Genomic DNA, 24,932 nt, shown 5'->3' with positions numbered 1-24,932 from the left:
ACCAAATCCATGTTTTTAATAAAAAATAATGATGCATACAATCTTTTGTCATTTTCAATAAATACACCCATACAGTTCACACTGATAATACAGTAGGAAAAATCTCTCATGTAGCAGCAACCATGTGACTAACAGTGTCAATAATTTATCATGTTATTTTCAATAACTTACATCACCTATCTCATTGTACAATCAACATTTTGATTTAGGAGAACCAAAAAAAAAAGAAAGAAACATGTAACCATGGTATCTGGAAAATATTAAGTCATCAATATATATTCTTTCGATTGAATCTTGTGACCAAAGGTCAAAGTTCAAATTCATTGACTGTATTCATGTGTGAACATTTTGTGAAGGTGAAAAGTGATATTTACACTCAAAGATATGTATGCTGTACATATTAGACAAAACGCTGTACACTAGCACACACTGTACACTGGTACAAAAACAATGTACAGCAGTGAATAGCTAGGGCTACACAAGGGCAGGAAACAACCTAAATTAAGTAAACAATAATCAATATCAAAGGTGCTACTTAATGCACTTTGCACTTCATTCAATACCTTAACATACTAAAATCATAGCTACATGGTAATCACTGTCAACTTTCTAGCTACCTGTAGCTTCGACCACACATGGGACCTCAGTACACTACAATTAACTTAATACCCGACATGCAATTTTCATATTCCCATTATGGAATTGGTTACTTGTCTGAATCAGACTTTGTTTATAGAGAATCTAAAGGAATTGCACTGCATTTGGCATTTCGTATGACACGGTGATCACATCTCGACTAGTTTTACATAGACACCTGAGTGAGACTGAGCAATTCATGACTGAAAGCACAGGGGCTTGTAGGTTTATTAATATGGACATTAGGGCGATATACTTGTTCCTGCAGTACAGCATTTTACCCAAAAATAGACTCCATGCCACTAGGACAATTCACCAGCTTACATGGTACGGTAACCGGATTGGACTAAATGGTTGTAAGCCAGTTCCCAAAACATTCTATACTTCGTGCAGGAAATTGTATGTTAGCTTGAATGTCAGGAGGTGTGCCCGTTTATAAAGCACAGATTAACACACTATAAACTGTACCATGCAAACGGACGTATCCAGATAAGTCAATTAACCTACAAGTCCCTGTGACAAGAGTGCTGTACATTCCACACACTGACCAGCATCACCTTCAACATACAAAAGATTAACCCTTTCACCACTGTAGACCATAATGGACTCATCCAGGTAAATGCATGGTAGAGTTTACTAAGCTACATAGGGGTGAAAGGGTTAAACTTAAAATAAAAAAAGATGTGTTTTGTTTTCATTTGCCATAAGAAGAATATAATGCATTCAATGTTCTGGTAAAACCTTTAATACTTGGTTTGACATCAATTCTTTGATCTTCTTACATTGATAGTAATATTGAGAGTACATGTATACCGGTTTTACATTGAAGATGCCAGGTGAATGAATATTAAATCAAGTGCTTAGTTAGCACATCAGATGGTGGCCAGTGTATTGCATGTACAGTCTGAATGGTTTAAGTATATACGCACAGTAAAATGATGGTGGTCACTTAATGAATGGCTCAACACAGTGTAACGAAGCCTGTTTACCAGCATCACATACTTACAATTGTTATAACTGTATATACTAGGACCTACCAGCCCTGCAAAGCCTTATTGATGATATTTTGTAATGAGAGACTTGTATCACATTACATTGGAATCAACATTGAAACATTTTTGAGCCATATACAAAATCTCTTCTTTGAGGTATTCTTTTATCACTTTATCTCGGTATCTTTGTATCATTGTAAATGACTTGGAGAACAGGCTCCTCTACAGTGCTGGCCAGGATATGAATGATGATATCTAATGCTACACATACATGGGTCATCAATACAATATACCTATATTAGCAGCAACCTTATTTTATTTAGCACTTAACACAGGTCTGCGTCTTTACATTGTACACATGCATCCTTATGTCTCACTCCGATGCATAACCATTAAATTATCAGCTAATATCTTAACTTGCCAAAATAGGATCCTGCTAATATAAGTATGTTTACAATAAATTGCAGTGTTGACAGTTTAAACAAAAGTTCAATACTAAAGCTTATAGGGTAGCCCTGAAGTATGGTTTAGACGTGGTCCCCCAAGACAAGCGGTCAGATCAAGGGGGACACAGTCACATACCAATAACCCTTTTATAATAACATTAATATGCTGAGATCATACATATTGTGCTACCTATCTATCAACCAGATTCCTAGAACCAGTCATACACTAGAAACACACAAATCTTGTTCTGAAGCCAATACTGTTCCCTTCAAAATTCTTTTTGTTCATGATTATCATAATGGTATCTTTAATTCCATATTTCACAATACTATACTACTACCATCTAAATCAGAAACTGTGATTCATTCAGATGTGTGTTTCTCATGTAGTCGTTGGTTTTATTACAAAAAACAAGATTTCACATGCTGTTTCTGTTCGTTCCGATGTCTGAAGTAGACAATAACATAATGTTATCATTGTTAACGACCAGTCATCTGTATTTTCTCTTAAATTAGAACTAGGAAACATTTAAAATCAAAACAAAAATAAAGTATTAAGACAAAATAAGTTCTGATTTCATATTTACAAAACGCATCAAACGCATCAAACGCAAAATCAATCATCGGTGAGCAACAGGAATTTTACATGGGACAAATCAATCAGGCCTGAAATGATAGAGGAATAAGACCCACTGATGATGAGTTGAGTAATTGGAAGAGGTAACCCGCAGTATTGGACAGTATACCAGCAGCTGGTAGGATCCAGTGGGCACATAAAAAACACACCATATTTGTTTACTGATATGCACTTTTCACCAAAAACTCAAGTTGGAAAAAAAATATCCAGAAAAATGGCTGTGATCACACTTTACATGGGAATAATAATAGACACGGTGAGAAATGACTGTTTTTTCAAGTTTCACAACACATCTGATGCATAATCACAGTATATCACACTCGCCCGCAAACATCCTCTCTCATATACACACTCTCACACTAGTAAGGGAGCCTCTATTCTGTCGACCACATTGTACAACTACGTAACACTACCGATAACAACCTGTGGGGTACAGGAGAGGGAGGTTTGTATTGCACAACAATGACTGAATGAGACAACACTTCAGTTCCTCCACATCAGGAGTCGGCAACAACCTCCTCTTCCTCCTCCCCAACAGACTTCTCCGTGTGTTCAACGACACTCGCTGAATTCTCAGTCGTTTCCTTGTTTTCCGTTTCACTGGCTGCCATTTCCTCCCCATCCCCTTCTGGGCCTTCCTCCCCAAACCCAGCCTCCTCTGGCTCGGGCCCTTCTCCTTCTAAACCAGGCCCAGTCTCCTCTGGGTCTGGCCCCACCTCCTCTAACCCTTCATTTTCCACACTTGTGGTTAAACTGGCCTCCTCATCCTGTGTCACACTTGATTGGCTGGTCTCCTCATCTCCATCTGTCTTTGAATTAAGTTTACACAAAATACTGTCAAGTTTTGACTTTTTAGATTTTCCTTTATCTTCCATTTTTTTCACTTTGTCTTTTAACGAGTCCACAATTCTGCTCAGTTTAAACGAGCTTTGAATTTTAGTCTTTACCTTAGTGAAATCTTTGGTTTCTTTATGAGACAGTTCAAATGCTTGTTCCTTTTCCAGTTCTTTGTGATGCGATTCCTTGTGTGGATCTTTGTGATGCGATTCCTTGTGTGGATCTTTGTGGTGCGATTCCTTGTGTGGATCTTTGTGGTGGGAATCCTTGTGTGGATCTTTGTGATGCGATTCTCTATGTGGTTCTTTGTGGTGGGAATCCTTGTGGTGTTGTTCCCTGTGGTGGGAATCCTTGTGGTGCTCTCCTGGGTGTTCTCTGTGGTGAGACTTATGGTGTTCCTTTGATGGCTCCCTACCCAGCTGTTCTTTATGAGGTACTTTGTGGTGTTCCTTATGAGGTAATTTATTTGACTCTCTGTGCTGAACCCGGGACTGCTCTTTATGAGACGAATGTTCTTTGGGTTTGACTTTCATCGAGAGATCACATGGCTGTTCCTGTTCATCCCGCACCGTAGAATTTGAGGATCGTTCTCGGTCATCCCGCCTTCGTTTCGGAGTAGGCTTGGAGTTCTTTTTGACCGACAAATCCTGTGCCATATCCTGGTGCAGTTTTGTAGGGTAACGTTTAATCTCTCCTTCTTCCAGGTCTGAGTCGCCTCCCTGACCATTCATCATGGCCGACTGAGCAGCAAGTGAGGCGAAGGAGGTGGGTAAACTGGTGGGGAGGGAGAAGCCAAGGTGCTGTGCCTGGGCTGCCAGTAACGGATTAAACATGAGTGGATTGTACATGAGGTTTGGGAATGATGGGTGGGGTGTAGGGGTACTACTAGATGAAGATTTCAAGTCTGACTTGTCTTTTTTATTTGGAGAGTTATCTTTCTTAGAAGATTCAAACTCTTTGGTGAGTGATGAGGTAGGTAGTCCAGGCATAAAGCCAGCTAACCCAAGCATTGGATTGGCCATTCCGAGCGGAGGTAGAGATCCAAAGGGCATCCCTAGAGGTAGTTTGTGAAAGCCAGTCATCATGCCTGGAGAATTAATACCAGAAAATCCTGCCATGGATGTGAATGGATTTTCTCCAGCTAACACTGACTGTGAGAGAAGGTTTTCACGAGGCCTTCCACGCCCTCTCTTCTCTGAAGGTGTGATCACACGAGACAGTAAGGATTTGGGAAGCTTGCCCTGCAACAAAAAATGTCAGCTTTGTAAAACAGGTCAACAGTGTATCACTGAGGAGAGACAGCAAGGATTTAAAATTCATGGCAAAACAAAGTGAGCAGGGGCTCACATAGGTATGCTTCAAAAGAACTTGATGTTAACATACTCTCGTATAAATATAAAACTTATACTGTTCAGAATTTCATGAGAAATATTGTACTAAGTTTTGTACTAGACTGACAGACACACTAACTGGTAAGTGTCATACACGTCTGTACTTTGCATGCTGATCATTAACTTATAGTTTGTGTTACCTTAGCTTTGACTAGATCTGTCCACTTTGAGTCAACATCAAAGAAGGGATTTTGCTCCAACCATTCGGCTAGGTATTTCAAAGGAGGAGCTTTAGCACCAGTTATCTGTGTAAAAAGAATGAAGGGTGCATTTCATCAGATTACCGGGTAACTAACAAATATCTGAATGTTCATCACCTGATCAAATTTTACTCTTTGAATAATATCTTATGGTTGAATATCTGACAGAAGACTGGAAGCTATTAAATGCAACAGTAAAATTTCCTAAACAAGAAATTGTAAGCAATGATATCCCATCATCTGATTCCAGCAATGAACAATATTATGTGCAAGATTCATCGAGTCACTGCTATGTAAAACGATGTTCTTACCCAGACAGTTTCATTGACATTCTGCCAGCTTGGTCACTGGTGACGTTAGTGATGTGGGAATTACTTCCCCTTGTTCACCACCCTGTCGAAACTGGGTAAAAACATCATTCTTGCACATATACCTTAAAATTCTGCTGAATGAGCCTTTTCAGTGATAGTGAACAATATTATTGACAACTCATCACTAAATTTCTACATGGAATGATCTTATTGAGAATCAAACAATCAAATTCAAATGATAAATAACCTTACTGAAGACTCAACACTTTCTCTAATTAATAACCGTCTTTAAATGACAACCAACCTTTTTCCCTGTTAATCTATGAATAACAGACACATTTTCTTCTCCTGTTAGCTTATTATGGTCAAGCATCGCAGGGTCTACCCGGGGTCGTCGCCCTCTCCTCTTCTCCGGGGTTTCCTGTAACTAAAAACATAACTAGTGTCAACACCAGGTATCACATATGTTCCAACTACAAACCAAACATTGTATGGCAGGTAAACTCAGCAGAGAATCCATTTGGCAGGCCATTGCGTCTACTCTCTCCGACACAGAAAAGCATTTAAGAGTATCAAATGATATACTGTTGTCAGTTGTGAAGCAATGGTAAATTTGAAATCCAACAGGCACATTAGCAAAAACGGAATGGATATAGGTGTTTTTTAATGATGCCAGGTCACTAATTAGAAATCCTAACCACAGATCATATCAAATGGAATTAGACCTGAAAGTTTATCAGGTATTAGACCTTAAAGTTTACCATATTAAATACCAAATTAGGCTTACGACAATCATCAAGTTTTAAATATCAAGTAATGCCTTTCAGTTTTTAAAGCCAAATCTTACAACTGGCAAAGTTTCAGCTACACGGTATCACCTCCCAAGATGTAACTTTGTAACAACGGTTTTGTCAAAGAAGCCCTATATTACCCGCTGTAATGCTGCCATCTCTGAGAAGTCCTCGACCTCTTCCATTTCACCCGGCCTGTCCACCATGTACCCTGGATGATGGTCCAACCAGTTGTCCAAGTCCTTCTTCAATGGAGCCTCATCCCCAGACAGACGACTGCCATCCTCCAGGTTTATCACAGGGACCCGCGCTTCTGCACACAAAACATTGAATTCAGGATGTGAAAAATTGTCAAGAAAGTTGTATTCAACTCAACAGAACTTACTTTCTAACTTAATTTGAGCCCTTCATTCATAAGGATGTTGTTCAGTATGGAGACACATGGTAACATCACAATACAGCTCCTTAACAGACTTTTCCCCCCCAACAATGATTAAAACCTACCACAATCAAGAGTGACCAAGGCCCGCGCCTGACTTCTCCTCGCCAGGGCTTCAGCCATAGCAATTTCTGCCATTTTTTCAGCTTTCCTCTTTCGACCTCTTCGTCTTCTCTCAGGGAACATAAGTGCGTGTTCCATCTACAATGGAATAATTATGTTTTATCAGACTCTACCACACAAATATTGGACTATTTTCAGGAGGAACTTTGTTTCATGTGATATTATTATGCCAGACTGATATGCGAGACTCTCCAACAAACTTGTGACTATAATATCCCATTAATTAATGGACAAAGTTTGACATGACAAGAAACTAAATGGAATGAAATATTTACATAACTGTGTCATGGAATTCAAGGAAATCAGACAACTATACTTAACATAACACAACCACTTTCAGTTTACTATTAAATTACTTCCTCTCTAGTCAGACGTGTGTTTCTGTACATATTCTTGATGACTGATAGATACCAGTACATTCTCATCTCAAGCACGTTTTCAAAGACATTTCATGGTTTTTACTGTGATTAAATAACCCAAGTTTATGTCTACTTGTAGCTTACCAAGCTCCTTTTCAGAAGAACCGGGTCAAATTCTGGCCCTCCATTGGTCATCATCTCAGCTGGAGTCTGCGATAGTAAAAATGTACACGTTATCAAATGGTCACCAAAACAAAATTTGGTCAGTTTATTGCAGATTCAAGATTGAAAACACAGCTTTGCAAGGGATTATTAGATGGTTCCCAAATGTCAAAGAATAAGTGAATCGAGTTGATTTTATATTTAGACAATTTTAATAAAAAAAAAAAAAGGGAATTCTTTTAAATTTAATTAAAATGCATGTCATTTAATTTTTCTAATTTTTCTTACAACAATAAAGAAAATAGTATAAATGTCCTATTGACACAGAACATACTGAATCAAATCAATTAGTAATAATGATTGCCATGCAAAAACTACTCATTCACATTAATTATATTTACTTTGTTATGGATGTGATCAAAATGTGTACAGTAAAATAATCTGAACCAGTGTAACTGGTAAATGAAGCACTAACATCACTATCTCCACCACCAGGTGGAACGAAGCGCTATTGAAGGAAAAATTGCTTCCTCAAATATTTCCAGAGCATTTCTTATGGTTTCCATAAATGTTTCCAAATCAATTATTATTATATGGTAACCATAAACAACCTTTGTCTCAATGCTGTCTAAAACTGTATTTATGTTGCTGCATTATTCTTACTCTGGATATATTTGTGGAAACGAAGAAAAAGATTTAAATAAGAATGTATTGAGGTGATATAAAACAACATAGCAAGTGAAATTAGTAGGGAGTCGAATCATAGGAAGTGACATTAGTAGGGAGTCGGATCATAGGAAGTGAAATTAGTAGGGAGTCGGATCATAGGAAGTGACATAAGTAGGGAGTAGGATCATAGGAAGTGACATCAGTAGGGAGTCGGATCATAGGAAGTGACATTAGTAGGGAGTCGGATCATAGGAAGTGAAATTAGTAGGGAGTCGGATCATAGGAAGTGACATTAGTAGGGAGTAGGATCATAGGAAGTGACATCAGTAGGGAGTAGGATCATAGGAAGTGACATTAGTAGGGAGTCGGATCATAGGAAGTGACATTAGTAGGGAGTCAGATCATAGGAAGTGACATTAGTAGGGAGTTGGATCATAGGAAGTGACATTAGTAGGGAGCACAGTAAGTGACATTTGTGAGGGGCATAGGAAAAGAAATTAGTGGGAAGTATGCTTAATCAGATTACTGTGGGATCTAATGAAGTACGGTTATTAATATGGAGCCATTCCCACCACACAGAGTCTATCTGTTCTGTTTGGTGTGCCATCCAGGGTCATACATATACATAGCAGACACTAGCCTCCAAGTATATGTCAAAAATGGTCATACACACTAGTAAAGGTCATAAGACTCCTTAACACTGTAGCAGAGGTCACAAAGGTCATAATAATGGTAGTACAGGTTACAGAGGTCATACTCTTGGTAGTTCAGGTCATATTAGGGTCATCGTCATAATAGTACATGTCACATCAGACTCATACTCCAAGATCTATGTTATAGACTATAATACATCACAACAATTATAGCAGTGTTTTGTTATCAACTATGTATACATTATCTACTAACATGCAGTTCTCCAAGTAAAGCTGAATATGAAAGACAGGATGCACACAAACTTACAAATACAGTACAACAGAGGCTTACATACAGTACAACAGAGGCTTACATGCAGTACAATAGAGGCTTACAATGTCAAGATTCAAATGTCCGTTTTATTTAACACTGATCAAACCTACCAAGCTCTATGTTTAGAAAGAAATATTTGAAACAAGTGATATAACAGTGTCTTTAAACTTTTAACTACCTTTGTTTAAAATCTTTATAATGTATGTGTATATCCATTTCTTCCTTTTTCAGATTTTTTATATTGGATCTGTCAAGAAATTTCTTATTGATATATTTGCATGGTCTAATTGTTGACTATAGTATAGAGACTAGACGTGTATAACATTATGTGGCTTATTGACAACGATGGTATATAAAATAGACACAGACGATGTTCACAACAAATTAATGCTAAATCATTGACAATGGTTTATAAACTAGATAAGTATATATTTTAGCAAAAAAGTGACTGATCGCTGACAACAGCAAATAAATTAGATGGAGAAACATTAATCACAAAAGCCATTCGAATTGATATGTCTCGCCTGTGCCCCGCTTTGACCATCAACGCACATGTCAAGATTGGTTGGTGAAGCACTTAGTTTTAGAGGTAGGCTGCATTCAGCATTTGATGCATGGGTTGAGATGTACTACCTAAGATGCATCTATGGTCCAAGTTTGGTTGGTCTAGCAATTACACTTTCAGAGAAACTAACTTAGACGCAATAACTTCTGTCGCCGGAAAAGCAACTCCGTAGTCTCGCTTCCGCCACTTTGTATCGGCGAGACAAAAATAGGGCATGATTTTTTACTATGGTATATAAACTTGATGAAACACGACATTAAACTTGACGGAGATGCAATTTTTTATTACAGAAGAGTGACTTATAATTGACTACAATCTATTCTTAAACATGTTTATAACAGAATAGTAACATTGGTTGTCTTCTGTATGTAACTTGACGTAGACATTAACAGGGACTAATAAATAGTTGACTACGGTATATAAACTAGACAGAGACACAACATTTATAGCAGGATAGTGCCTGATCGCTGACTACAGTATAAACTAGCTAGCTACACACAGGCAGACATGACACATCAGCTTGTATGTGAACCCTGGATGGACACTTGACAAACCTGTGGATAGTAGTATTGATGAGGTGATTGGCGCGGTGAATGACCGAGTACCTGAGAACGAGGCGTCATGTCTGACTGGCTATCATCGCTTGAGGCTGTTGACTGCATATTTTGGTTGAGTATCTGTTGAACACGGCCCCCTGTCACACAAAAAAACACACAATATCTTATTAAAAATTGCACGTATTACATTTTCTGGTTTAAAAAAATGGATGTACTAAAAAATGTCATGTCATGTCACTTTTACATCTACCTGCCACAAGGCAAACCACAGCATAAGGACTAAAACTTTCCAAAGAGTTCACCTGTTCAAAATGAAACATTCATGTTACTTTCATGAGCAGTTATATATATGCCACAACTTCTGATAGTTCTGAAAGTAGGTTTGAACTTGAGTCAGTGAAATCTAATGTAATCACTGAAAATTTCTATGCTAGTTCCATCTCTGACATGATAAGTATCCACCTCCAGTAATCGTACAAGTCCCGACGATGATACATACCTACGTCCCGTTCCCGTTCACGCTCTAGTTCCATTTCATACTTCCTCTGTGCTGCAGCCCGTCTATGGAACGTCATCTTCAAACCATCTCCCTGTAACCAAGACAACCTGACATGAAGTGGACTCCTCATTTCTATCATTAATATTAACCTGTGTAACGTTATGACTTGGTATAATCCTTTGATAATTATCTTAGAAAGTGTTTTTCTGTAAACCAAACACTGATCTTTGATACGACTTTTTCAAAATCAAAACCTTATCGAGTTTTGTAAAAAAACAAAAAAAGGATACATACAAATGTTATTTTCATAATTATAAAGAGAATGAACAAAAAAAATAAGAATACTATAAAAGGAACATTTTATCTGATCAATATATATAGTCCAATAAGATAGTCAATTGGGCAAGCTAGATTTTCACTATTCCAAGACTCTTGCATGCTATAATTTCATCAGAACAGATCATACAAGTACTTAAATGAAGTACACAAAAGAAAAGGAAAGCAAAAGATAATGACAGGTAAGGAGTTAAATCAAAATATTGAATAATGCAACAAATAACACAGCAATCTTATTGCTATTGAACATTTTTTTAAATCCTCATCATTTTTAACTTTCCAACTAAAAGCAGCGGACAGTCATGATTTGATCTAGTAAAGTTTGTTTGAAAAAAAAATATTCTCAGTAATCAGCAGATTAGTCTCCCTTCTGTATACTTTACCATCCCATGTTGCTAGTTTAAATCAGGACATTTGTTTTCCAACTTGTTTTTCTTGTGATAAAATTTGATAAACTCTAACAATATGAGCTGCTCCACACAACAAGATTTATTTTCAAAATTAGGATATATTTTTGTCAGTCAAAATGTGTACTGGGAAATACAAGTTTGAGGTATTTTAGGAGGTGAAGAATATGCTTTCTAGAAGATGTTGGAAATACCTGAGTGACAGTTACAGTTTCCTGAAGATTTCCTGGTAGAGTGAACATTCTTAGTGTTAGGAAGTCTGATTATAACAAACCACAAACCCACAGGCAAATTTTTACGCAGCAAATGAGTCAGACACTATGCCATTCAAACACCAAATAAGAAGAGGAGATTGTGAAGCTGGCTTCCCATGACAAATCAAGCCACACCCACTTGACTTAAAAGTCCCTACCTCCGTCATCTGAACTTCAAAGTCCTTATCTAATCTATCTACGCCCACATTCATCACCTTCACTCCATCATACACGGAGTCGCCAGCATCGGAATGACTCAGGTCAGCATCTTCCTTTGGTGTCAGTGATCCAATAGGGGTGCCGCTGCGCGAGTCAGTCAGTGGGTTCATTCTCTTGGGGAAAGGCCATTCTGCATGTTCCACACAATAGCAGATGTGTTCTAACCGATGAAAAACCACACGATCCTACAAATATAAAACTTGCAGATAATTTTCTGTAAAGTCAATGAAAAAAGATATCTGTAACTCTATATTCTACAGGGTTCTTTGTGATCTAATAATCTACCACAATATTCTGAAAAATATATTCTGTAAGAATAATTCATTATTACTTTAGCTCGCTATTATAAATCCTTTCTCACTTGCTGTGGGACTGCAATGCTGGTTTACAATGAGGCTACAATGCTAATGATGAACAGATTATGATGTGTGCACAATGATTTTCACCAAATAATATTACAGTCACACAGATAAAAGGATTTATAAAAGGATGCTACAAAGACACTGAGCACCATTGGTGTTACATGCCACCATTACACTTTAATACATCAGAAAGAATATTAGGAGCATTCTGGTTTCAACAGTAGACATGAACAAGATGAGCTCCAGCATTGAACTATTACCTTTGGCCAGTTCAGGGAGACTCCAAGAGCATTGAATTCCCCTGGAGGCAGATCTGGATCAAAGTCGTCGGCAATCATAAATTTCTGCAGCTCCTAGAAATGACAATTAATTACATTAAAGTAAGAACTGTAGAAAGTTGATATATATCAGATTTTATACTTCTTAACCTGTTTGTATTCCTGCCACAAAATGGCCTAAATTACTCTTAGGTAGTCCCATTTGTATCAATTTCTCCCAACAAAACGTTTCAGATTTGTTGCTAATACTCTATATCTTACAAAACAGACATCCTTTATTTGTCTAGTGTACATTACAATTCTTTTTTTAATTGTTTTATTTTATTTTCCCCATCAGCAATGAAACTTCCAAAAAGCCTTACCACAGGCCTAATCTTTTATATAATGGCTGGAATTATCCAAATTGATTATACCAATCCTACCTCATCTTCCCTGGTGAACTTCCTGTCCAACAGCTGGTCCTCTCGTCGTTCCTTCACAGCCTCGATAACCTTACGCACCATCTCTGTATCACTCAGAACCTTTGGTTCCTCCCGCTCCTCAACCTTTACTCCTAGGTTTACAGGTTTTTCTTCCTCCTCCTCGTCCTCTAGGTGGCCATTTTCTATTGGTTTTTTCTGCTCTACCTCCATCTTAACCTCTTCATTTCCCTTGTCATCCTCCTTATCCATTTCCGGTTTCTCTTCAGCATCATCCTTCTCCTCATTTGTTGATGCAGTTTCCGTCTTAACTTCCATTTCCCCTTCGTCCTCCTGCTTGACTTCCTTGTTGTCCGTTTCTTCAACCTCCATGCTTTCCTTGTCCTTAGACATATCCTGTCCATTTTGTTCTTCCTTTTCCTCCTTTTCTTCTTTTACTTCTTCCTTTTCCTCTTTCACTTCATCTTTTATTTCAGTTTCTGATTCCTCCTCCTTTTTGACACCATTAGACACTTCCTTACTTTCTGTGGTTTCCATTTCGGCTTCTTCTTCGACTTTTTCAATTTTCAGCTTGTCATCCTTCAACTCTGCTCCTGAATCTTCTTTCTTTACTGTTGATTCACTTTCCACATCTTTTTCTGAAAGCAAATTCAGATTTAATGCTTCAATGCCCCAATGGATTTGTTTTTTACTTTTAACCTATGCCCCAATGGATTTGTTTTTTACTTTTAACCTAGTGACTTTAGGATTGGGGTTCCTCAAAACTTATCCGCCGTTATACTTTTGAATTGCAAAAACTTACAACCACCATATCCTATAAATATAGAAAATATAAAACTCAAAATTAACATAACTCCTTGATATAAACAAACAGAGCCATCCAGCATCGGATACAAAACCTTAAGAGATGTAATTTCAGCCATTACTGATTGGTGTAATGAGTGAAGAAGTAAGTTACAAACCCTTTGTTGACATGGCTGCCTGAGGACCAGGAGATTCAGTTGTAAACTGTAGAACTCCTTTCTTCACAATGTCTTTAAATGACAGGGTTGGATCATACAGTATGTTATAGTCGGTCCGCACAACCCCATGTCTGTAAAATAAGATGGGTATAAAAGTAGGCATTAGTGTAATTTCAAGGATTTCATGTAAAGTAAAAGTGAAATATGATTTCAATTTAAATGTGTCCATTGTGCCATCATAATCAGGAGACTTGATCTATATAATATAGATACTTTAAGCTTATACAGAAATCCCTTGGATTTAGAGGTCCAATAGACGTCAGATTGTTAGCCTACCTGGAAGCCCCAATGACAAGGTCACGGTCGTGTTTGCCTGGTATCCACCAGGAGGGTAGATCATAGGATGATTGACAAAGCTTCACCCTCTCCTCAAATTTTGGATGGGATAGCACATCTGCACGGATCCTGTTGAGCAGGTCTATCCTGGCAAGACATCGGCTGGCTCTCTCCTCGGTGATCGGCTCCACGTAGATGTTGTTTGGAGGCAGTGCTGTAACGTAAACGTTCAACTCTTACTGTAACAAATCTTGGTCATCATTCCACCATAAATCTTCCAAGTTGACGTAATTACAGTATAATTCACAGTTCATCATCCATCTTGTTTAGAGACAAGGCAACAGTAAATATCCACACAGAAATATTCCATACTCATTCCTTCTCTGAACACAACTAGTCAACACTCACTCAACCCTGTTTCACAGCAGTACCATTTGTCTTACGGTTTATGACCATGTTGTACATAGAACCCTGTTATCAAAAGTGCTGTTCCTCAGACTGATATGGAAAATGTCAACTCATAGTGGCCCAGTGTCACCAGCACATCCAGTGTCACAGCGGACTCTCTGTATTAGCATGGCGTGTCATCATTGGAACTTCAATGACATGTGTACCCTCTGAACAGTTTAGCCCAGTGTTTTGATGATGATAAATACACCATATGACCCAGAACATCCTAGCATCAATAAACAGTTACCATGTGCTGTGGAAAATATGCCTGTAACTAGTCTCATTGATAAAATTTGTCATGATTTCAATTTGCTCCATCAAAGACAGTTAATTCGGTATAATATTTAAAATTTTCTTACCATCGTCATCATTTTTGAATTTTTTGCAGACCCTCATACACATGTGGTAAAAGGCCTGGAAGTACTCGGTGAGTGTTTCGTCGTACTTCTTCTCCAGGCGGGCGAGAGCTCGGAACCTGTCCCACTTATATCTGCCTGTGATCAGGTTAACCTCCACACCATAGCTTGATATCACACGGTAAAAATCAGCCTCCTCCCGTCGAGACCAGCGACTACAATCAGAAACAGTTCAGCGTTTGAATCATAATTTTTTTCATGGAAGTAGCTTGTATAATATTCGTCTTTTTTTAACAGAATTTTGTCTGTTTGAAAAGTATTAAACCGCTATGCCATAGATTAAACTAAAGTATTCAACAGAACATTTGGGGCAAGTACGATCTACTGGACCTGAGATTCTTCTTACCCTGTAACTATTTTATTCATTTCAATGAAAAGACAATAACAAAACAATTTATGTTTGACTAGACTGATGGACGAGAAGATACTCATCTAAGAAACGATCACTGGTTGTGCATTGATATGGAAGGTTATCTGTCCCATTGTTTAACTGGTATATATTTCTGCTGGCTAAAACTGGTGTGTAATTATCTTAGTGTTGTGTTACTATGGTGATGTTACACTTACCACTGCTGAAACTGTCGACGCTGAGACTCCCTCTCCTTGATGGCCAGCTCCAGCCTATCCCGCTTCTGGAGTTGCTGTACATAAGGAGATGTAAGGTATTAATACTTGTATTAGAATCAGGAGTTGTTTACTTATAAATTACCTACAGGGTATAATCACTTAAAAGAAAATTGGTTATCAACCTTTTATTTATCATAATGAAAATAAATTTGAATGCTTGCCATCATTAAGTTCAAATGTCAATAGGTTACTTTTCTGTCATAATTTATCATGGAAAACTGTAATAGATCAATCAGTTAAAAGCCTCAATACCTTTTGTAAACATTATCTACAAATTTGAAATCAGGGTCTCTCACATCCAAAAGAGACACTCAACACCCACGGTGTCAACAGGGGAACCCAATGCCTTAATACCTTTTGTAAACATTATCTACAAATTTGAAATCAGGGTCTATCACATCCAAAAGAGACACTCATTCCAGCTAGAAAATTTAACACCAATATTCTAACCAAGTTTGATAATACATTTAAACCCACCTTGACTTTCTGAGCATTTTTCACCAGTTGGCGTTTGTGATTACGCTGAAAACCAGTGATCATCCGTCGCAGCCTCGTGTTGAGGTCAGAGGGCGTTGGCCAAGGAAGCTTGTCCCCTTCCGGTTCAGGTGCCTGTGCGGTTCCAACTGAACCAACAGCTGGTCCTTTTTTGCTGAGAGCATCCGACATGGAGCTAACTGACGCCTCGTCTGGCATATCTAGAACTTTGGATATACTGGTGTTTCCCTGAGTATCATCCATGTCATCACTGTAAAATATCAAGGAGGTACACATGGTTTATTGAGTTTGTATTACATTGAATAGATTCACTTTACAGTCTAAACAATTAACATGTGTGCAATTTCTAAGATCAGGTTATGTTCCTCAGACTGATATGGAAAATGTCAACTCATAGTGGCCCAGTGTCACCAGCACATCCAGTGTCACAGCGGACTCTCTGTATTAGCATGGCGTGTCATCATTGGAACGTGTAATCAGAACAACAAGAGGCCCAAGGGCCTTAGCGGTCACCTGAGTTATATCATTGGTACCAGTAGCTCAATTTCATTGTTGAGATGTACAAAATGTACCCCTAGGGGTCAGGGTAAGAATCCGAATTTTACAATTTGATACCATCTTCCTCCAATGATGATTCTCACCAAGTAAGGATAATTTCCTACTGAAAATGAACAAAATATACCCAGAAGTGTTATTTCCCAAAATAAACTGTAGTAAATTGTACCCCCTCCCCAAGGGAGTATGGATGGCCCGGGGGTACTGAAATTTCCAATTTAAATAAAACCCCTGATGATCTCTCCATCCATATAGAAAAATTGACTGTATATCCTTCCATCCATATAGAGAAATTGACTGTAGTACCTCTGAGTCTGGAGAAGAGGATTTTTGTTAATTTTCCCTTTGGAGCCACGCCCTGGCCCCTGGGGTTGGGGTAGGAATCCCAATTTTACAATTTTGTAGCCTCATCTACCAGGGATGATTCTGAATAAAGTTGAAAAAATTCCATCCACCGGTTCTTGATAAGTCGAAAATGTAATAAGTTTACGGACGACTGAACAAATATATTTCCAGTCATTCAGAAATAATGTCTGATAACAATTGGTGCAAATGGATAAAACTATGAAAATAGTAAGATTCTTCAATTGTAATTTCTTACTCGTCATCATTCTGTTCAGCAGCGAGGGCAGCCCCATCTGGTGGTCCACATCTGGTCAGGAAACATAGACAAGGGTCCGATCGTATGGCATTAAACTTTTCATATCCTGGGGACAAAATTTTCATAAATGAAATGTTTGTATCACTGGTCTCTCAGCATTAACAGTTCTAGTTACTGACACTATTTCAAACATCAGGGCAGTCAGAGATTGTAAAGTTATAGTAATTGTGATTAAACACCCCAATGAGGAGTGGGAGATTGTAACGTTATAGTAACTGTGATTAAACACCCCAATGAGGAGTCAGAGATTGTAAAGTTATAGTAACTGTGATTAAACACCCCAATGAGGAGTGGGAGATTGTAACGTTCTAGTAACTGTGATTAAACACCCCAATGAGGAGTAAGAGATTGTAAAGTTATAGTAACTGTGATTAAACACCCCAATGAGGAGTGGGAGATTGTAATGAACACTGCTGAAGATAAATAAAAGAAGAGCAGCAACTCTTGAATCATGGGCTCCGTTTAAGGATCAGTTTCAACCAGTTTCACAAAATGTCTGTTTTTAAATGTAGCATTTTCATGTATAAATCCTGGCAGACCTGCAAATGTTTATGCAGGCCTTGCAAGACTTTGTCAAGCCTCGCCTTTAAACTAGGTTCGACTTCTTTTCATAAATGAACAACTCTGGTCCAACCGGTTCAACCACATGGATCGCAACCAATGAATGTGGCCCAGGTTCCAATGACTGTATTAGGAGTTATTTGCGTTACATTTCGAGGACTTGTTTACACCACTAGGTATCCTCCTGAAACCTAGAAGGATGTAAACACTCAGCTACACCTCCTGGGACATTGGTTCTTCACAGCTAAACTCTGATGATAGTATAAGGTAAGCTGTGATTGAACAACTCAATGAGTAGTTGGACATTTTATTAAACACTACAGGGAGTGAGATAATTTGTTTACCATGCTTGAACACCCCAATAAGGAGACATTTGTCAGCCTCATCGTCCCACCAGGCAGTCGGAGGCTCCCCGTCAGCATTAGGCTGTGGTATGTCCATCTCACTGGAAATAGACACCAATCATTTTACCTAACTTTTTTTTAATGAAAATCAAAGGTAACTGATATAGTTGATAAAGAATATTCATATAACCATTCCGTGGAGACCCGACACATTTCTTTCATTTCAGCTTATTTAGGCTTCAATTCTTTCAAATAATCTCTACCTCTTACACGAAACAATTTCTAGGAACTAATGAATTTTAATTATTTCAATTTTCTGGGAACTGATAATTTTGTTTATTTCCCCTTACCTTGGACTTAATCCTTGGAACACCTTCTCTGCCTCCTCTCCGATGATTTCCTGTTTGATGTAGTACAACAGCCTTACTCGTAGTAACACCCTGCAAAACAAAAGCCATCCTTATTAAATCTGTAACCACTCTGGTGATAAACACGAGGCACTTGTGTCATCAACATTGTTGAAAATAAAGAAGCATTTTCTATGTAGCGTTATTCCTTAATTTCTTTTTTTTTGCAATTTCCATGAAATCTGAAACAATATTGACCACTGTTAATAACCATGTGTTACTTGTTTGCATGTCTGTGGAGGTGACGGCGGTAGCCAGCATCTCTTAATACGACCTCAGGGTCAATATCAATCTTGTTTTTGTCCACTGCGAAAGATTGGTCAATATTTTGTAGTGCCTCTTTCTTCTTGTTCTTTCCCTTGCGCCCTCTCGGAACAGGGGCAGACAATCCTGTACAACGCATGAATGAAAAGTTAAAAGGTAAACATAAATAAAGTGAAAAAAAAAATTATCAAGTCGGAGTTAAGTTTGACAAATTGGAATATTTTAATTTTTTAAACATTTAACTTATGAATCTTATAAAACAGATTTTATCCAGATATACAAATTTCATTGTATAACCTGTCTGACAGAACATCTAAATGTCATCTTTTTTAACTACCACATTTCTGTAATATTCACATCGATTCTAGATTCTTAATGATTGTTTAACCATGATTTTGCATGTAAACACTTGAACACAAATATTAACATTTTGTAAAACAAATCTTCAAAGCGGTAAAAAAGATTGGCAGGACGCCCACTGCTTTACCTGAGTGGTTTTTGAGTGAGCCGTCGTTAGATGGTGATACAAGATCCCAGATAAACTCCTTGATTTTATCATCGCCTTTGTAATGTTGCAATGAGTATACAAGCTGAAATGAGAGATCAAATAGAATTAACTACTAAGTACATAAAAAGTACCACTGGTTAATATACTACCAAGAACATCTGCAGAAATAAGCAACAATCGCAAAATGCAATCCAACAAAAAAGTTGATACAGATTTTTGTTTAGATTTAGCCATAAAAATTAAGAATCAGAAAAGGAAATATCTTGACACAGAATCAATACCTCTTCTAAACAGAGTTAGACTAAGGTCTTGTGATAAATCTTTATCAGCCATTGTTTTCTACCAGTACCTACCAGTGCTCGGGAGATGTTCTCTACATCCTTTTAAACAGTGTTAGACTTAAGTTGTATAAAAGGTAAAGTGTGTCTATCAGAATCTTTATCAGCCATTGTACCAGTACCTACCAGTGCCCAGGAGATGTTCTCTACATCCTTCTAAACAGTGTTAGACTTAAGTTGTATAAAAGGTAAAGTGTGTCTATCAGAATCTTTATCAGCCATTGTACCAGTACCTACCAGTGCCCAGGAGATGTTCTCTACATCCTTCTAAACAGTGTTAGACTTAAGTTGTATAAAAGGTAAAGTGTGTCTATCAGAATCTTTATCAGCCATTGTACCAGTACCTACCAGTGCCCAGGAGATGTTCTCTACATCCTTCTAAACAGTGTTAGACTTAAGTTGTATAAAAGGTAAAGTGTGTCTATCAGAATCTTTATCAGCCATTGTACCAGTACCTACCAGTGCCCAGGAGATGTTCTCTACATCCTTCTAAACAGTGTTAGACTTAAGTTGTATAAAAGGTAAAGTGTGTCTATCAGAATCTTTATCAGCCATTGTACCAGTACCTACCAGTGCCCAGGAGATGTTCTCTACATCCTTCTAAACAGTGTTAGACTTAAGTTGTATAAAAGGTAAAGTGTGTCTATCAGAATCTTTATCAGCCATTGTACCAGTACCTACCAGTGCCCAGGAGATGTTCTCTACATCCTTCTAAACAGTGTTAGACTTAGTTGTATAAAAGGTAAAGTGTGTCTATCAGAATCTTTATCAGCCATTGTTTTGTACCAGTACCTACCAGTGCTCGGGAGATGTTCTCTACATCCTTCTCCGTCAGTTTCCTCTTGAACTTGGCATGACCAATGATGTCTGTCCACCGTCCCCATCTGTAATGCATCATAACCCGACATTAAGATATGTATTTAAAACTGAACTTTCTATCAAAATCAGTAGAATGTGAATAACTTTCTTCTAAATTTACATCCTAATAAAGTTTTTCTGAAGTTTTCTTCTAAATTTACATACCAATGAACTTACAAATTACCAATAGAATCGACAGACTATTATCTTTCTACAGTCTCACTTTAAATTTGTGTATATATTTCACGGAAACAGAAACATTGATCAACAAGCAATTCCTCGTTTAATTCTGACCAGAAACGACTTAATGAAAGTCTTTCAAAGTTTACAAGGGGTCTTTTCACCAATCTGAAACCTCAGTAATGCAAGAAATGTTATGAGATTGCACATACCCATAAAACAGAAGATGCTTCTCCACTTTAAAGCATTCTGATCGGGAGTACCCTTCACCATTGTAGTCATCTACGTCAAAGTCATCGTCGTCTTTGTTCTTGTTTCGTCCACGACGTCTCTTGCGCCCTCCACGACCGCCCCGAGACAGACCTTTATCTTCACCATCATCTTCCTCATCTGTGTTGCTAGAGCTTGATTCCAGTTCTGACATGTCAAGAAGGGATTCATCATTACCGAAGCGGGCTGTCTTCTTCCTCTGACGGGGTTCTTGAATGATCAATTCATTCTGAAAAAGAAACACAAACTTTATCATTGCACTCTCATACTTACTGTTACCTCAAAATCTCACAATGAAACAAGTCAGTGTTATATTTACCCTTTGCAATTACATCTTCTTTCTTCAAACATTTCTTCAAACAATGTATTACCAAATACAAAGTGCTCATCTTTTGAAAAGACTTGACACAATTTACACTACTCTTAAAATAAAGAGAAATTGCAAGGTGCTTTTTTTTGCTATAAAATGGATAGATATTCAACAAAAAATAGCTGTACTTGCACTAAAATGTGAATGGAATCGTATTGAACCTCTTTAATCTACAGCAAAATACGGCGAATAAAACAAAATGATGTTAATCTAGGTAATAATTATTGTGTTATGGACCATTCATACCTTGTTTTTCAGTTCATCCGTGTCAATGTCAGCCTTTTTGGCCCATTTCTGCCAGAAGTTTGGATCATTGATGTCGATATCCTCTCTGTTACCCGTCATGGAGAAGCTAGCCTGTATATACCAAGGATAAAACAGTTATAACATAGAACTAACGAACAGGGGAAACTAGCCTATATTTACCAAGGATAAAACAATTATAACATAGAACTAACACACAGGGGAAACTAGCCTGTATATACCAAGGATAAAACAATTATAACATAGAACTAACACACAGGAGAAACTAGCCTGTATATACCAAGGATAAAACAACTATAGCATAGAACTAACACACAGGAGAAGCTAGCCTGTATATACCAAGGATAAAACAGTTATAACATAGAACTAACGAACAGGGGAAACTAGCCTATATTTACCAAGGATAAAACAATTATAACATAGAACTAACACACAGGGGAAACTAGCCTGTATATACCAAGGATAAAACAATTATAACATAGAACTAACACACAGGAGAAACTAGCCTGTATATACCAAGGATAAAACAACTATAGCATAGAACTAACACACAGGAGAAGCTAGCCTGTATATACCAAGGATAAAACAGTTATAACATAGAACTAACGAACAGGGGAAACTAGCCTATATTTACCAAGGATAAAACAATTATAACATAGAACTAACACACAGGGGAAACTAGCCTGTATATACCAAGGATAAAACAATTATAACATAGAACTAACACACAGGAGAAACTAGCCTGTATATACCAAGGATAAAACAACTATAGCATAGAACTAACACACTGGAGAAGCTAGCCTGTATATACCAAGGATAAAACAGTTATAACATAGAACTAACGAACAGGGGAAACTAGCCTATATTTACCAAGGATAAAACAATTATAACATAGAACTAACACACAGGGGAAACTAGCCTGTATATACCAAGGATAAAACAATTATAACATAGAACTAACACACAGGAGAAACTAGCCTGTATATACCAAGGATAAAACAACTATAGCATAGAACTAACACACTGGAGAAACTAGCCTGTTTTACCAAGGATAAAACAATTATAACATAGAACTAACGTCATGGAGAAACTAGCCTGTATTTACCAAGGATAAAACAATTATAACATAGAACTAACACACTGGAGAAACTAGCCTGTTTTACCAAGGATAAAACAATTATAACATAGAACTAACACACAGGAGAAACTAGCCTGTATTTACCAAGGATAAAACAATTATAACATAGAACTAACACACAGGAGAAACTAGCCTGTATATACCAAGGATAAAACAATTATAACATAGAACTAACACACAGGAGAAACTAGCCTGTATATACCAAGGATAAAACATAGAGAGCATTCAGTTTTATGTCAGTGTTATACAATTTAAATTGTAGCCACCGTGCAAAGTAGCTGCGGGATTGAAGGCATTGCACAGCTCAAAGTAGAGTGGATAACCCTGGGGACTACTTTGTCATACCACCTGTACACTACAACACATTTATTCTGTTCATAATTGATTCAATATAACTTTCATTTCAAATGCAAACAAATTGTTCATGCGAGAAAAAGCGAGAAATATCTATACTGAACGGTATTTATGTAATTTTGATGTCAGAATAAATATTACCATTGAGAAACAGACAGAAAGGATATATTAATATTGATTCTTGTGGTCATCTATAGGGAGATGTTAATCATTTTAATACCAATCACCTCTTTTCCTAAATATATATTTTGGAAGCAAAATGAAACCTTTCACCATATATGGATAACACATATTTTACCTTTGCATAAATTTTCTTCAAGTCTACAAGTCTTCCAAATGATAAATACTGTGTAGGTAGCCCTTGGTGAAATGGCTGATATTTCCCATCATGAGATGGGGAATAAAATAAAGTGAATTTGAGAGATACCTTTAGGCTCCTTAGGCAGTAGTTTCTGTAAAAATCCTAAGACAGATTTTTTTTTTATTGTTATAACATACCTTGGCAAATATGGATCCCTTGCCCTCGGACTCTATCTGTATGACCTGTGTGCGGCGCTGTAAGATCTGGTCGATGTCCTCCTCACAGAACTTATCACCATCAGTGTCATCCTCCATCAAAGCTCCGTAGGCACCTTTCTTGAGCAGCTCCTCTATCTCCTTCTTGGACATCTGGGCTTGCTGGAATTAAATAGCTCATAAAGTGTACATCTTCCTTTTGGCGAAACTTTTTCGAATCTTTTTTACTTTTCAAATTTACTCTTCCTTTTGATAAAGAGGTAACTCATAATAAAAGTTGTGGTTGTAATTCATTGGAGCAGTCAATAATAATATATTTTACAACTTTATATTTTTTGTCCTGAATTCAAATATCTGTGCACTTACTGGAGAGTTCTTTTCCCCGCCCATAGACTGAAGCACAGCTTTGTCCAGACCTAACTTCATGGAAGCCCGATCAAACATTTCACGTTCGTACGAGTTTCTTGTAATCAGTCGATACACCTTCACTGCTTTACTCTGTCCGATTCTGTGGCACCGTGCCTGGGCCTGACAGAAAAGAAACCATTAAATAGAAATTATACCTTTCCACAATGATACAATTTCCTTGGTTTTAGATATATTTCATTTTTTAATATGCAGCTATCTACCATTTAACTGAACTTGTCACATCATCTGTTAAAAAGTTATACAAAATTATTTTTTTCATGATCTGTTTAAAAGTTTTACACAATTAAAATTTCAATCATCTGTTAAAAGTTTTACACAATTGAATTTTTCAATTAAAAATCACTAGATCCAGTTAAGAATGTCTTCCTTCCATATGACCTTTGGTAGAAATCAAGAGAAGATAGGTAATCAACGCATTATATTTCTAATCTTACTTCAACAAACACAAATCTACTATCAGTGAATTAGAAAATTTCCTATCATCCTTACCTGGAGATCATTCTGAGGATTCCAGTCAGAATCATAGATGACTACAGTGTCGGCAGCTGTCAAGTTGATGCCCAGTCCACCTGCCCGGGTACACAGGAGGAAAACAAACCGGTCAGATTCAGGCTTGGAAAAGCGGTCAATAGCCTCCTGACGGATGTTTCCCCGAATCCTTCCATCAAGCCTTTCATACAGGTACCTAGAAATGAAAGGTGTTGTCAGGTTCAACCAATTCGAATATAACTATCAGGTTTTAACAGATTTGAATATAGCCATCAGTTTAAACAG

General features: G+C 37.5%; 1 protein-coding gene across 4 annotated transcripts in view; it reads right to left on the bottom strand.

Annotated features, from left to right (window-relative positions):
* LOC110462670 (chromodomain-helicase-DNA-binding protein 8-like) overlaps positions 1-24,932 on the bottom strand; it is a 51,809-nt gene continuing 26,877 nt past the window's right edge. For 2 of the 4 annotated variants that reach the window (XM_021516754.1, XM_021516763.1), the window contains exons 17-43: positions 24,648-24,843; positions 24,096-24,257; positions 23,712-23,891; positions 21,704-21,814; positions 21,030-21,316; positions 20,576-20,663; positions 19,421-19,523; positions 18,891-19,059; positions 18,613-18,702; positions 18,263-18,363; positions 17,298-17,403; positions 16,124-16,391; positions 15,587-15,660; positions 14,963-15,174; positions 14,154-14,367; positions 13,818-13,948; positions 12,859-13,493; positions 12,419-12,511; positions 11,736-11,981; positions 10,581-10,671; positions 10,079-10,218; positions 7,307-7,372; positions 6,746-6,881; positions 6,382-6,554; positions 5,755-5,877; positions 5,080-5,184; positions 1-4,789 (exon numbers count right to left, since the gene is read on the bottom strand). In XM_021516754.1, coding sequence (XP_021372429.1) covers positions 3,209-4,789; positions 5,080-5,184; positions 5,755-5,877; positions 6,382-6,554; positions 6,746-6,881; positions 7,307-7,372; positions 10,079-10,218; positions 10,581-10,671; positions 11,736-11,981; positions 12,419-12,511; positions 12,859-13,493; positions 13,818-13,948; positions 14,154-14,367; positions 14,963-15,174; positions 15,587-15,660; positions 16,124-16,391; positions 17,298-17,403; positions 18,263-18,363; positions 18,613-18,702; positions 18,891-19,059; positions 19,421-19,523; positions 20,576-20,663; positions 21,030-21,316; positions 21,704-21,814; positions 23,712-23,891; positions 24,096-24,257; positions 24,648-24,843 — 5,881 coding nt within the window. In that variant the 3' untranslated portion in view covers positions 1-3,208. The remainder of the gene's footprint in view (positions 4,790-5,079; positions 5,185-5,754; positions 5,878-6,381; positions 6,555-6,745; positions 6,882-7,306; positions 7,373-10,078; positions 10,219-10,580; positions 10,672-11,735; positions 11,982-12,418; positions 12,512-12,858; positions 13,494-13,817; positions 13,949-14,153; positions 14,368-14,962; positions 15,175-15,586; positions 15,661-16,123; positions 16,392-17,297; positions 17,404-18,262; positions 18,364-18,612; positions 18,703-18,890; positions 19,060-19,420; positions 19,524-20,575; positions 20,664-21,029; positions 21,317-21,703; positions 21,815-23,711; positions 23,892-24,095; positions 24,258-24,647; positions 24,844-24,932) is intronic. The other 2 variants (XM_021516771.1, XM_021516780.1) reach the window with 2 other exon arrangements.

The sequence above is a fragment of the Mizuhopecten yessoensis genome, unplaced genomic scaffold (assembly GCF_002113885.1).
Source record: "Mizuhopecten yessoensis strain PY_sf001 unplaced genomic scaffold, ASM211388v2 scaffold1461, whole genome shotgun sequence".
Taxonomy (NCBI): domain Eukaryota; kingdom Metazoa; phylum Mollusca; class Bivalvia; order Pectinida; family Pectinidae; genus Mizuhopecten; species Mizuhopecten yessoensis.
This window is presented reverse-complemented; position numbering and strand designations above follow the sequence as displayed.